We start from the raw sequence: 15,229 nt of genomic DNA on the forward strand, positions 1-15,229 counted from the left end.
TTGACATTTAAAAAAGGCACATTGTCAATATCTTCCTGTTAAATTTTTCACCTCAGATACTAAATACCATTCTAATCAGGAAAACAAAAGCTTAACAAATATAAACATCCGCACTGATGTCATTTATTTTTGGCATTTGCCTCAGCCTGGGCACTTCCAGACTAGCCCAAAGCTGCAGTGGTTGCATTTCCAACACTGACTCTTAGAAAAGGCATCTTGAAATAACCACAAAGATGTTTTTCTTTACAAGTTTCGTAAAAACTTTTCAACAGTAAAATTTGGAGTCTGAAACTACTTGAATGGCCTTAATGTATCCCACTTATCACCTGTACCCCACAGCCCCATCCCACAAATGACTCCATCAGGAGAGACCCCTGTGTTTAAATGGAACCACATTAGTCAATACAGATCTGCACCAGTAGAGCCAGTTGCAAGATCAGAGCTTAAGAGTGCAAATTTAGTGTAAAAGTTGGTGACAATGAAGCAGTAATTTACCTTTAGTTATTAAAATAACTCACTAAACAATAGATTAGCGATCCTGCTAATTCACAATTGACACTTCTTATTGGAGTGAGTTCCATAACAGCACATGAGCTATTTTATAACAGCACAATCTGCTTCCAACCCACAGGTTACAAGTTCCATTTTGCTATGGAAAAATAAGCACTATTGGAATACAACTCCATGCATTTCCCACGCTTGTTCCCATTGGTTTTTCCAAATACTAAAATGATTCTGCTTGAATCTTTGGTAAAGCCAAGATTAAAACACTTCCTGAAATGAAATTTAACAGAATTTTATTTTCTACTTACGAACTTTTACTAGGAAAGTGTATTTAATTCCATTAACTGTTAGGCCCAGAAGCAACACAATATTTCTGTTTTGTTCACACATGTTGTGGAATCGAATTGGAAACAAAACAAAAAACCCACCGGCCCTCCTTTCTAAGGGAGCTGCACTCAAGCCATCCGAACAAAAGGAAGAAGGGCTTACCACACCTTTGCAGGAAGCGAAGAAGAGACTGCATGGTCAGATTTCCAGAGATTAAAACAATGGCAGGTCTTCATATGCTCTGCTTGAGGTTAACTGCTCTCTGAAGTGACTGTATTATTTCACACGTTCATAACAAAGGGTACAGAAAATCAAGAAATGAATAAAGTAGAACAACTATCAGCCGGGAAAAGGAGCTACCACTAGACTATGCAAATTGAAGATTACTGATTGGTGGTGTTCTAAGGGTGAGGAGGAGATAAATGCCATGAATGTCATCCACGACTAGTCCCTCTTCCTTTAGGAGCTATGCTTTCTCCTAATTACATCACTAGGTTACTGGCAAAGTCACAAGTTATTAGAGGTATGGCCTAGGCTGGGTTGGTGAACAATACCAAATTATTCCATATTCACCAGAGCATGGAGCTGTGGCTGAATAGCATCTGTCTGTGTATGTAGGACCGTAAGCTCACTTAAGGTGGTAGCTAGGAGGGCTTCTTGGGGTCCCACAGTCCCATCCGATTTACAGTCTGTCCCGATGGGAGAACTGTTGTCATGCAGTGCAGTCACACTCCCTGGGACAGCAGTCAAGTTTTGATAGTGGCCATTTTCAGAAAAAGACAGCAACTTCTCTGTTATTTTAGGTGACACATGATACTCTTCATCAGGAAGCTCTGTCTTGTGACCTTCATCGTTCTTAGACACTCCTTCAACAATAACCAGGAAAGACTTCCAGGGTGTATTCTTATCATGTATCTAAAAACAAAAACAAACACAAAACAGTTTCAGCACTTGCTGTTTAGCATGACAACACTTTGCCTTTCTACAGAATCTTCCAGCCAAGGATCTAAAAATCTGTTTACAAATAATGGGGCAGTTTCTGTGCCCTGCTCCTCAGCTTTTATATGGCTCAGGCAGTGTCAAAAGAAGGGGGACTTGCTATATCCTCCTACCTGGGGATTCTGAAGCAGGCACACAGTCAGCAAAGTGGACTCCTATGGCAGCCCTCTGGAGACAGGGAGAAGAGGCCTGAGCTATTGTAAGCTGACGCAGAAAAGAGCAGCCCCAATGCTGCTCCTGCTTGTCGCAGGGCCAGGTAGAAAATCAGGGAGCTCCAATCAGGTCCCTTATGGTCTCCCTTGCTCCATTTCATCAAGTGTGAACTTGGCAAAGCGAAGTCTCTCTCCCAATGAGTGAAGTCTCACACAGCCCCCCTGTATTATCACTCCCATTTCGCAGGGAAATGGCAGCCCCAGGGTCATATGGTGAGTCAGCAAAAGAGTGAGAAAAATAACTGTCCTTCCTGCTGTGTGCGCGCGCTATGCTGCCAGTAGTGAGATTAATTTGACTGCAACCCAGGAAAGCTGTCGGCCTCAAGGGGACGATGCATTTACTCAAGTATTCTAAAGCCAACAGGCCCATTTTACATGGGCATGTCTGAAAGGCGAGATAAGGCCCACTGGAACGCGCAGTGGAGTCTGTAGCAAGACTCGGTCCTTACTGAAGTGTGCCGCCGCAAGGTCGATTTATCCGTGAACGTTCGCCCGCATGCATTGCACATGAACGGTTTCTCCCCCGTGTGTATCCGATGATGGCGCTGCAATGCGTTGAGCTGTGTGAACTGCTTACCACACTGATCGCAACAATAGGGCCGTTCACCTGAAATCAGAACACAGGGTTAGAGTGACCTCTGAGCTGTACCCAGAGTGCCGCTCCTTTGGTAATCTCATAACATGCCCTCGTATCACGTTTATTTGACTAGGCAAATACCGGCATGTTCGCAAAGCATGCAAACATATTTGTGGGTATTTCAGATTTGCATAAAATTATACTGATGCATCCAAGGTAAACAGATCATTTCTATAGTTTCAGGGCAGATCCTCTGCTAGTGTAAATCGGTTTAGCTCTATTGAAGCCAACAGAGCACTTACATCAGCTGAGCTTCTGGCCTGAAATACATGAGTTTTCATATTTACCTATATCAATATTTTACTAGGGCAGAAATACTGGGATTTATCACACCCTCTGGTTTCTCTCTTTAAATCTACCAAAGCAGATCACAATACCATTCAGTATATAAAATGCACTTTAGTCTAAAGCATCTTTCACCCATGATTTACCCCAGTAAAGCATTTTGTGATACAGCCACAGGGTTAAATAACAGCACAGAGAAAGAAAGTAGGGGTTTCAGATGATTTGAAAATAGATGCAAATGTGATGAGGCAGAGAGATACCAGGTTGGTATTGCAGATGGCAGGCAATATAGGGGAGAAGGCTCTAGCATCAGTGGTAGGATTGTGTGCAGGGACAGAGAAGAGACCAGTGCTAGACAAGCTGAGGGGAGGAAAGCAGACTGAGTGTCTTTGAGCTGGCTGAAGATAGTCTAGGGAGAATTTTATAACTATGGACAATATTAAGCTGGCTTTGCAGTGGAAAGCAACTAGATGGTTATAGTGCAGGCTGCACTTTGTACATGAGCAAAGCTAGGCAGAAACATTCGCCCCATGCTGCGGTGTTGAAAACTAAGGCGCACTCCACCAGCCAAAAGAGGAGATAAAGACATGGATGAAGCTTTCAGCAGGAGTAGAACTGAGGCTGATATAGATGCAGGTGAAGTTATGGAGGAAGCCACAGAGATAGCCCGATTGCTATAAAAGAGATGGGTGAAGGAGAGTGTCGAGTCAAAGACAATGTCAAGGACACAATCAGCAAAGGCAGTAGATAGTGTTTGCTCAGAGCCGCTGGCAGCAGCAGCCTGACACTGACTAGGGTTGCATGGTTCAGGTGGAACCAGTAGGAGAGCAAGGCTGCGTCTGAGCAGAGATGCAATTGTGCCCATGGCCATTTTGCTTCTACTGACAGAGAACACGGTACTGGCAGAGATGAACACAAATTGGGAAGAGGAAGCCAGCAGTAAAGGTGGGTGGGAGGACAACTCTGCAAAGACAACATTGCTCTTTGCAGTGTTTTGAATGGAGCTAAAATGGATACTCTTTATTTACTAATAAACTTCTCTGTGTGTCATGTGGCATCAGCATCAGTAACGAGGTATCAGCACAGCTCTGTGAAGTGCTTTCTAGTTAATTGCCGCTATTCAGTCAGCAGAGAGAACACATTTTTGGAGGATGGGATAAGAGGAAAGAAATGGAGGAAACACCACCATTGGTTGAAAACAGTTTTAAGAGTTCTACAAAGGGTTAGTATGTTTAAAAGTAATAAAAGTTCATGGTTAAAGGAGTCCCTCAACATTAAACAGTCCTAAGACTTAGACCTATAGCTATGCGTTACTATCCTATACACTTTACTTTCCAAACAAATGTTTCCTACCCGTGTGAACTTTAATATGCTGGTAAAGCGAATTCCTCTGTGCAAATGTTCTGAAGCAAACTTCACATTTAAACGGCTTGGATCCAGTATGTATTCTATTGTGGTGTTTCAAGTACTCCTTAGAGGCAAAGCTCTTCCCACATGTTTCACACATAAAAGGCCTTTCCCCTACAGCAAGGGTGAATTGGAGAAGGAAAAAACAAAGGAGTGTTTTAGAATGTCATTAGACATCACATGCAAACACAGAGCTATTGTATACAAACTAAACACAGGTCAATGTCAAAAAGGATTCAGTGAGCCTAGCTCAGAGGACTAAGCTGCATTATCAGGTACGGAATATGCCTGTTTGAGAAAGCTGTGCGAGGCACCACTCTCAGAAGGCAACCTCTCGTCTCAGAGCATACCAAAATATCCCCAAATGTAGGGCCACTGAACTCTTCAGTTAGCTGGAGTCGTTCCACTAACTTAGTGGCCTTTGGCTCAGGCCCATACTGAACAGAGTCCTGGCTCACCCTTATTAGAAGGCCACTCTGTTAAGTAGCCGACGTTCAGTTGTTGTTTAAGGCAAGTTTCCCAGGGTTAACATGTCACTGGTTTTACATTTTCTGCCAGCTCACATTTGTTCAAGGCAGAAGAGTCCATGAGCAGGGGGGAGAGAGATTTCTAACATGTTTGGGTAAGAAATGCGAAAGGAAAAGAAGGAATTCCCCACACATGACACAAGTCAATCCAGCATATGTGATTTTAATCACAAGTGCATGAAGTAGGTAATTAGAGGTTAAAATAAGCCACTTTTAAAAATATGTTTCTTAGGTTAATTGCTGCATGTTTGCCCAGAACGCGAGTTCATATTTAGCTTTAATAATTAGGATAAAGCCTTACTAACAATGGGACTGAATTTCCAAAGCAGTTTCCAGCTACCCATGATCCAAAGTCCAGTGAAGCCAATGGGAAACTTCCTTTCCCTTGAATAGGTTTTTGCTCACTTCTATCCACTGCCTGCCCACAAGCAAAGACCATGCAGGGAAGTAAGGGAGCAAAATGCAGACTGTGTAAAGGTGTCTATGAATGACTCCTTTGCAAACAAAAACAAAAAAGCCCCTTTTACTGACATTCACAGCAAATAGCTGGGTTTATCATGGGCTTCAGAGTTCCTTTTTAAACCATTTTGAGACCAGTATTAGTTCATTAAACTAAATGACAGTAAAGCTGTGATGAAGGAAAAGTGTGGGATTCTGCAATATTTCTGATAAGGGCACATTTAAAAACTTGTTTTTACAGCAGTAAATTCTGAAAATGTTATGGGTGAAGCTTTGACGATATTTTCCCGTCTCTCAAAAATGCTCTGACACCAATACAGAAAAGCACAATATGCAACAAAAATATACTTGTGCTCCACACTGGAGCTCCTGATCTAGTCAGTATCCAGATGGCTGCAATTATTTATACAGCTGGTGTTTTACTGAAGTCTTGTGTTGGCTTTTTCTTTAAGAAATGCTAATTAAAATTAACCCTTTTTTGTACATTTCCTTAAACCCAGCAACATGAGTAAAGACAACTATTCACAAAACCATGATCTCTCTCCCCGCCCCTCCCCTCCTTTAAATGTCACAAACATATGTCACATAATGTCACAAACTGCAACAGCAGTTAGGTTCTAAATAACATACAGTTTGCACCTAAAGTCCCTTTACATGGGGAGGGTGACAAAAGAAGAAACTTGCCTGTGTGACACCTTTTATGATATATAAGCATGTGATTCTGTGTGAATCTTGCACCACATTCATCACAAACAAATGGTTTTTCACCAGTGTGGATTCTGAAATGAAAAAAATACCATTAAGCTAAAAGGTTCTCTCTCTCTCCTCTACAGTACATTACTAGTCACTTTTACTGTATGGTTATCCTCTGAAATGTGACTAAAAATTGGCATTGTGGAGTTCAGTGCTAATTATCTTTCTAAGATTTCCTAATTGATCCGAGATTCTGAGCTGTGATCCACACAAGCAGAGTGCTGTGCCTGACTATCACATTCCAGGATTTGGGATCAGGATCCAGAAATATTTGAGCCAAAGAAGTTTTTGGTAAGCCTAAAAATCTCTACTGAATTTTTACACACTTCAAATACAAAAATGGAGAGGGGAAGATATAGAGGGTTACCTAATTGTAATAAAAATATAAACTGTTTTTTAAAATTCCAGCTGGAATCTGAAAATCAAGCAGTAATCTTTATGACACTGATATCATCATCAACATTTTCTTCGATGAGAACTTGGCTAACAATTCTTTTTAAATTATTACCGAGCCAGAACATAGTTTGGTTTGCTGTTCCCTAGCTGTGCTGGCTCTGCAGGGTTGTCAGGCCTACAAAGTAAAGTAAGTGGCTACGGCTCAGACTGAAGACACACAGGGAGCAGAACAGGAAAATGCCATTTTTATATAAGCTTGTCTCTCTCACCAACAGAAGCTGGTCCAATAAAAGACATTACCTCACCCACCTTGTCTCTCTATATCCTGGGACCGACATGGCTACAACTACACTGCATTTTTATACAGTCATTTTCCTTATTATAGCTTCAGTCCTGCAATGAGATCTGCATGGGTGAAGTCCAGTGTCCATGCAGAGCAGCTTGCAGGATCAGGGTCTATAATTGCACTTCAGTTGCATCTACCTTTAACTTCCTGCCTACACATGAACTTCACACTTGATTTACTTGACTCCTTTGAATAGTTCTGCAGGAACAAAAATACCAGATGATCAGTTCTCATAGTTAAATATTAGCAGGGGAGATTATATGTAAAAATTAAAATGAAAAAATTAGGTAATTATCTGAAGCGGCACCTTCCTCTGGGCCTCCCAAACATCTTGTCTTTCTAGGTTTGTCCTCTAGAGCATAAGCTCTCGGGACAGAGACTGTCTTGATATGCATGACACGTACAATGCTGAGCACCCTCTCAATGCTTAACAAACAATAAAATCATCATAGATAGCATCCTTATTGCCCCTTCATACTGGTACCAGGTAGAGGGGGAATCTCATTCATTTTCCTGACTAGTGAATGATTTTCAGTGTCAAGTGGTCACAACACTTTAGAGAGTGATGCTAAAAAATCTGTATCTGTGTTGTAACAACATTTTAGGACCCAATCCTGCAAATGCTTACTGTGGGGGATAGTGTTTACTATCATGTGAAATCTCATTGATTTCAATGGGACTATAATGACAGAAAGCATCCTGTCTGTATGTAGTACACCTCTATCCCGATATAACACGGATTCGGATGTAAAACGGTAAACCAGAGCTCCGGGGGGGCGGGGATGTGCGCTTCAGCAGATTGAAGCAAGTTCGATATAACGCGGTTTCACCTATAACACGGTAAGAGTTTTTGGCTCTTGAGGACAGCGTTATATCGGGGTAGAGGAGTACTTTTAGATTAAGAGACTAAGATCTAATGAACTTCATACCTCAGAGGAGAGAGTGGCCTAGTGATGTCAGAACATTCCAGAGTTCTATTCCAGCTCTGGAAGTGACATTTTGGGGAATGCACCTCAGTTTCCCCACACTTACCCTACCCCAGAGTGTGCTCTGAGGGTTAGCGAGGGGTTGATTCTGCAAGACATTGGCCCCGATCCCACAAAACACTTACACATGTACTTAACTTTAAACACATGCTTAAGTGCTTTGCAGCATGGGCCACAGTCGCTCACCACCTTGCAGTCTCAAGCCCCAAGTGAGCCAAATTTGCCTTCACAATCACGCAACTCACATGGACTTCACAGGTCCCATGTGAAAAGGGACAATGTTCTCATTTTCTAAGTGCTATATAAATATTAAGCTTTATTCCCCATCATTCCTCGCTGTCTGTCTACTTTGTGCACTTAATTCACTGACAGTGACACCAGATTAGTTTGTTTCTAGTCAATTTCACTTGCTGGGTATTTTTGCAGCATCCTGGTGCTTGTTTTATTTGGGTTACACACACCATTGGGGATATTTACATTTTTTTTACAAGATTTTCATTCCCACTGCATAACATTTTACTATTAATTTAAGCATTTCTTATTTCAGTTCAAAAAAACATAAGGCCCCAAACCTGCAAACAATCTAGCATGTGTGTAGTTTCACTTTTGAGAGCAGTCCAACTGATTTCAATGGAACCACTCACATGAGTAAACTTGTGTGCTTAAGTGTTTGCTGGATCGGGGTCTAACCCTATACTTTGGGCTTAGATTAAATGACCGTGCTCCCCTAATTAGAAAGAAAACACTTTGAAAGAGGATATACTGAAACCCTCCAGTCAGTCTCCTTTTAAATCCTTGCTCTACTTGAGGGTTCAGGATGTCTTTCAGTGGATTTTACCTTTCCCACCAGAATCTAACAAGGCCACTTAAGTCTGTTCATACCTCATGTGTGTTTTAAGTGCAGAAGGCTGAGAAAATTTAGCCTCACACTCTGTGCACCCATAAGGCTTGTCGCCTGTATGCGTCCTTTCATGAAGCCTCAAAGCAGTTTTGGAGCTCAAACCCTTTCCACACTGTTGGCACTGATGACGCTCCCCACCACCCTCATGAACCTGAAGAATGTGCCTCTTGACGTCCTTCTTCCTCTTGAACTTCTTACCACAGAGTTCACAAGGGAAGTGGCGCTCACTGGTGTGGACATGGCGTTGGTGGCTTTTTAAATTGCACCGGTTGGCAAAGGTCTGACTGCAGGTTTCGCACCGGTAAATGATTTCAGCCGCAATGCCATGACTGTGCTTTATGTGCTTGAGGAAGCTCTTCTCATACAGGAATTCCTTCTTGCAGGTGCTGCATTTGAAGTTGCCGCCTCGTTTCTTCTTATCCTCCTCTGATTTTTTAAAGTTGTCTTCTAATTCAAAGTTGCCATTGCACTCTTCATTCTCAGGCTTCACACTACTCTCCACTTGCTCCTGTTCCTTCTCCACATCATGCATGATTTGGTCTTTTGGGAACTTGTTCTCTTCAGTAGCATCCTCGGCATTCTTCTGTTGCTCTCTCAACCGCCTTGTGTACTTCTTTTTGGGGATTTCTACAAATACTTTCCTCCCAGCCAGCCTCCCACTGGCCCTTCTGATTTTGGCATAGGGAGGCTTCATGGTTTCTTTTTTCTTGTCAACCTTCTCTTTTGATTTGGCAGTTGGCCTCTCAGGAGACACTCCATTGCTGGGTCTTTCCATGGGGGAATTGGGAGAATCAGGAAGACAGTCTATATGGTCACCTTCTGCCACAACAGTTGTCTTCAACTCAAGTAAAGCATTTGATTGGGTACCACTGTCCTCCTCAGCATCCTGCGATTCAGAGAAATTTTGCAACTCCAACAACACTGATTCAAGCATCTGCTTCTTCAGCTGAAAACAGGTTTCAGACAGGTCCAAGCACTTAAGCTTTTCAGCTATTTCCAGCATACGTTGCACTCGGTCTTCCTCCACTTCTACCTTGGCAGTATAGACAAACTCAAGAAATGAAGCAAAATCAGCTACCTGGACCTCATTCAAGAACACGTTTGTCCTTGGGCTATCCATGCTCTTCTCATTAAGAAACACCTCCTTGAAGAACTTGCTTGTTGCTGCCAATACAGCTTTGTGAGCAACAAACTCTCCCCTGACACCTTGATACTCCACACTAACCGTCACATCACAAAGGTGGCCCAGAAGACGCAACTGATGCATTTCGTTCAGAAGATTTATCGGTGAGGACTTTGATTCTAGCAAAACTGCATTACTTTCCATCTTTCTTCTTTCTGCAAACAGCTGTTAACAACATCACATGTTAGTTGCCTATCATGGACAAACCAATAAAACTTAAAAGCCCAACTCCTATTCTGGCACCTTAATAAAGTGGCCAGATTTTCAGAAAATCTGGCCCGAAGCACAGCCTAGATTAGCTGTGTCTCATTTCTATTTAGAAATAAGCTAGCAACCATTCATAGAAAGTAATTAGATTTTTCAAAAGTTAACTTCTATTTCAAGTCTCAATCATCATTTTGGCAGATTCACTCCTTGAGAAATCAGAACTAAGATGCAAGAAAAGTTTAGAGTTCAATCTAATAGGATTCTAAAATGTAATAAAGACTAACATTATAACATTATAAAACATATAAGCCGCACTCTCCATAAAGCTGTAATAATAGAACTAAGAACTACCATCAAAGTGCAGAATGCACTTGTTCTTGTAACACTGGTCTTCCACTCTACTGGAATTTGTTCAAATAGGAAACTGTAATTTAACATATTCAATAAGGTACATAGTGCAATGAAAGGCTTTCACTTCCAGTGGGTGACAAACTCTTGTTCAAACTGCTAGCAGTATTCTCTGCTTCAAGCACATATCTGTGCCAACAGAAACATCCACATATATTTCTCCTAAAAAAGATGTTATGTCACTGAAGCCTGCAAACTGCTGTGTGGGCACAGGGAGTCTGGCCACATGGAACAGCTTGTAGGACTGTAGACCATGTGCTCATGTACAGCCAGCTATCTGTTATCCAAGTCACATGCCATACTGAAGTGCCACCGTCTAGAGCAGTGGTTTTCAAACTTATTTGATCACACCCCCCCTTCTTTGTGTCTGTAGTAGTTTACGCCCCGTCCCTGTCACACAAGTACATATACCAACATATGCAGTGGCAGTGCTTCACTTCAATCAGTTTCGGCTTCTGTTTTTCACCTGCGTTGGTTATTTTTTGAGCCAACGACCCATTGTAATAAGAGAAAAAGCAAAAGTGTGATTGTGGTCCATGTGTACAATTAAATGTGCACACTGCGTTGTAGCAAACAGATGAACGTACAGATGGCAAGGACTTTGTATAATGCTATGCAAGCTTAAACAGAAATCTGTCAAAAAGCACAGCACCATCTGAGAACCTGCAATATCTGGAGGAATCCGTTTTGCTAGGTACGCATTGCTGTGGGTAAAATGTGTGCAACAAGTTTCCCCTCCCTCAACACCCCCCCAAAAAAGCTTCTCATGCCCTCTGCCCAGAATACATTCCACATTCCCCAGTTTGAGAACCCCTGGTCTAGAGGCAGAACTGCCTGACAAATCAAAAGACAGAAAGCCAGTTTTGTCAGGCATAATCCAGTATGGCTAAAGTGACCATTATAATCTGAGAGGCACAGTAGAATGGCCACTGGAACAGAAGAGTGGCACCAAGTTTAGATGACAGATAAAGCGAGCATGTGAAGCCCAGCTAACAGTGCTGGAAGAATGGGGTCAGGAAAACACTGAAGTTATCAGGCTGACACTCATGGAAGCTTGGCCAACAGGCCAGACTCCTGCATGACCGATGTAGCCCTCAAAAAGTTTGCCCACCCCTGATCTAGACCAACCCTGACAGGTGTTTGTCCAACTTCCCTAGGCAATTTATTCCAGTGCTTAACCACTCTGACAGGAAGTTTTTCCTAATGTCCAACCTAAATCGTCCTTGCTGCAATTTAAGCTCATTGCTTCTTGTCCTAGCCTCAGAGATTAAGAACAAGAATTTTTCTCCCTCCTTCTTGTAACCACCTTTTATGTACTTGAAAACTGTTATGTCCCCTCTCAGTCTTCTCGTCTCTAGACTAAACAAACACAATTTTTTCAATCTTCCCTCATAGGTCATGTTTTCTAGACCTTTAATCATTTTTGTTGCTATTCTCTGGACTTTCTCCAATTTGTTCAAATCTTTTCTGAAATGTGGCACCCAGAACTGGACACAATACTCCAGTTGAGGCCTAATCAGCGCAGAGTAGAGCGGAAGAATTACTTCTCGTGTCTTGCTTACAATACTCCTGCGAATACATCCCAGAATGATGTTTGCCTGTTTTGCAACATTGTTGACTCATATTTAGCTTGTGATCCACTATGACCTCCAGATCCCTTTCCGCAGTACTCCTTCCTAGGCAGTCATTTCTCATTTTGTATGTGTGCAACTGATTGTTCCTTTCTAAGTGGAGTACTTTGCACTTCTGTAAAGAGGTGTCTCTGGGATCCAGTGCCACCACCCTCACATTGTGTTCGGAGTGTTTGTTGGGTTAACCCTCAGCCCCATTCCTTGGGGAGGAAATGTCTATGGGCCTCACAATCTCAGAGAGATATGTCCATAGGGAAACACCTCATCCCCAGATCCCTGGGGAGGAAAACACTTGGGAAGCTTCCCCTGCGCTCAGGGGGCTGTGGGGGGCAGCGGTCTGTGGAGCTCCCCCTGTGCACAGGGGGCAACCACAGTCTGTGGGGGGGGGAGGTCTGTGGGGCTTCCTCTACACCCATGGGGAAGAGGGTCTGTGGGCGGCAGCGGTCTGTGGAGCTCCCCCTGTGCACAGGGGGCAACCACAGTCTGAGGGGAGAGGGGGTCTGTGGGGCTTCCTCTACACCCATGGGGAAGAGGCGGGCTGTGGAGGGAAGAGGGTCTGTGGGCACCCAGGGGGTGGCGGGGGTCTGTGGGGGCCCAGGGGGGCAGCAGAGGGGTCTGTGGGGGATGGGGGGGTCAGTGGGCACCCAGGGGGCGGCAGGGGTCGGTGAGCACCCAAGGGGCGGCAGGGGTCTGGGGGGGAGAGGGTCGGTGGGCGCCCAGGGGTCTGTGATGGAAGGGATCGGTGGGTGCCCAGGGGGTAGCAGGGGTCTGGGGGGGAGGGGGTCAGTGGTCACCCAGGTGGGAAGGGATCAGTGGGTGCCCGGGGGCGGCAGGGCTCTGTGAGGGAAGGAATCTGTGGGCGCCCAGGGGGTGGCAAAGGTCTGTGGGGGGAGGGCACCCAGGGGGGGTCTGTGGGGGTGCAGGGGGTGGCGGGGCTCTGTGGTGCTCCCCTTGAACACGGGTGTGTGTGTGTGTGAGAGGTGGTATGGGGGGAGGGATCTGTGGGTACCCTGGGGTCAGTGGGGGTCGGGGGGCACCCAGGGGGCGGTGCAGGGAGGAGGTCGGTGGGCGCCCAGGGGGCGGCGAGGGTCTGTGGGGGCCCAGGGGGGCAGCAGAGGGATCTGTGGGGGGAGGGGGGCCGGGGAGCACCCTGGGGGCGGCGGGGGGGGAGGGGACGCCCAGGGGGCAGCGGGGGGAGGGGTCTGTGAGGCGGCCCCTCAGCCCCACACCCGGGGCTCCCCGCGCCGGGGCTCACACCCAGCCGGGCCCCGCTCACTCACCGGGCAGCCCCGGGCTCCGCGCGGCGGCCGGAAGCGCAAGGCGCTCACGAGCGCTCCCCCCGCCCAGCCAGTTCCGGCAACTGCCACGGGCGGAGCCGCGGCGCAGCCGCCGCCATCGGCGTCACGAGACCAAGCGGCGCCGCCCTCCCGGCTCGAGCCACAAGACGAAGGAGGCGCAGAGACATGACGCAAACGGACAGAGGGTCGGGCGGAAGTGGCGTCAGACCCCCCCCCAGGCGGCTCCTCCACGCGTCGCGGGGTTGCCTGGCAACGTTTCCCCCCTCCAGGGGTGGGGCCGCATCCCATCCCTAGGAGGCCTGTGGACCCCGCCCCCCAGTCTGTGTTCACCCCGCACCCCCCACCAGGCCTTCAAACGGCCTTCGCCCCCTTGCCAGGCGGCCCTGTCACGTAATTCAGTTTAACCTGGGGGGTGGGGGCAGGAAACACCACAGGACCCACCCCAGTAACACGGGGCACTACACAAATAGGAGGAAGCTAATTCAGGGGAAATTAAAAGACACAATCACAAGAGTGAAATGCCTGCAAGCTGCAGGGAAACTGTTCAAAATCACCCCCATAGAGCCTCAAATGATATGTATTAGTCCCCCTCCCCCCAACAACAACAGAAAAAGGATTTAAAAAGCCACTGTGGCTAAACAACAGAGTAAAAGAAGGGGCTAGAGCCAAAAAGGATTTTTTTAAAACCTGGAAGTCTAGTACTACTTAGGTAAAGTGACCATACATACTGGTTTTACCAGTAAGTACTGGTTTTTTGGACATTGGTCTGGTTAGTCGTGAGATGTAACCAGTACAGTTTAGGACTACAAAATAAAAAATTATTAATTTATCAAAAGATTGAGTACATCAAATCAATCCTTGATAAACCAGCCTAAATCAATTTTATTAATTTATCCTAGTTTTAGTTTTATTTTACACGACGGTTCTCGTCGTTGGAACTCGGCAATACTCAGCATTCAGCACACGCACTCTCACTATATTGTGGCCGCGGCGACTCTTCGATAATACTCCCGCGCATTACATACAACCCGACCGTGGGAGCTCGATGATGACGTCATCACACAGAGCCCGCCAAAATCGACCAATTCAGTGTTAGCCCCTCCGCAGCACAGGACAGGCACCAGTGATCTGGCATCTTCGGACCGTGACACTGGCCCTCAGAGCTCCGCGCTCTCTCGGTTACTCGAGCTTTTCGCTCCGCCGTTTTCACGGCTCATCTCACTGCTTCGCCAGGACCTGATGACTTCGCCCCTTTGGACCAGGACCGGCGTCTTTGCCCCCCTCGATCCTGGACCGGTGACTTCGCCCCCTCGGACCAAGACTGACATCCGACGAAGTTTGTAATAATTGTTTATTTTTGGACACCCATGGCGCCAAAACGACGAAAGTGTGTCTTCAATGACAAGTTAAAATCGAAATATACATTCATCAAAGCAAGTACTAATAATGACAATAGTGAGGTGGAATGTGTAAAATGCAGAAGTATATTTTCTATTGCAAACAGTGGAAAAACCGACATTGAAAACCATATACAAACAGTCAAACATAAACGGGCCGTGTCTGCAGCAATTGCAAATGCTGAAAGAAAACTAGCTGCAGCTGAAGGTTTATGGGCATACCACACAGTAATGCATAATCACTCATTCCGATCAATGGATTGTACCTGCAAACTGATTAAAACATGTTTTGATGCCAGGTTTACATGTTCTAGAACAAAATGTGAGGCAATAGTTACCGATGTGCTGGTGCCTTATGCGAAACAG

At 45.3% G+C, this 15,229-nt stretch overlaps 2 protein-coding genes across 4 annotated transcripts in view; one reads left to right on the forward strand and one right to left on the reverse strand.

Annotated features, from left to right (window-relative positions):
- The window catches only part of LOC123366092 (centromere protein F-like), a 281,374-nt gene that overhangs the window by 233,772 nt on the left and 32,373 nt on the right, over positions 1-15,229 (forward strand). The gene's annotated exons all lie outside the window — the stretch shown is intronic.
- On the reverse strand, positions 92-13,597 carry LOC123366091 (GDNF-inducible zinc finger protein 1-like). The gene is made up of 6 exons (XM_045009198.1): positions 13,449-13,597; positions 8,721-10,087; positions 6,042-6,136; positions 4,318-4,485; positions 2,492-2,649; positions 92-1,746 (listed from the first exon to the last, which is right to left on the reverse strand). Exons 2-6 carry the CDS (start codon positions 10,064-10,066, stop codon positions 1,390-1,392), a joined length of 2,124 nt encoding a protein of 707 aa, XP_044865133.1. The 5' UTR covers positions 10,067-10,087; positions 13,449-13,597; the 3' UTR covers positions 92-1,389.

This window comes from Mauremys mutica, chromosome 3, assembly GCF_020497125.1.
Source record: "Mauremys mutica isolate MM-2020 ecotype Southern chromosome 3, ASM2049712v1, whole genome shotgun sequence".
Taxonomy (NCBI): domain Eukaryota; kingdom Metazoa; phylum Chordata; order Testudines; family Geoemydidae; genus Mauremys; species Mauremys mutica.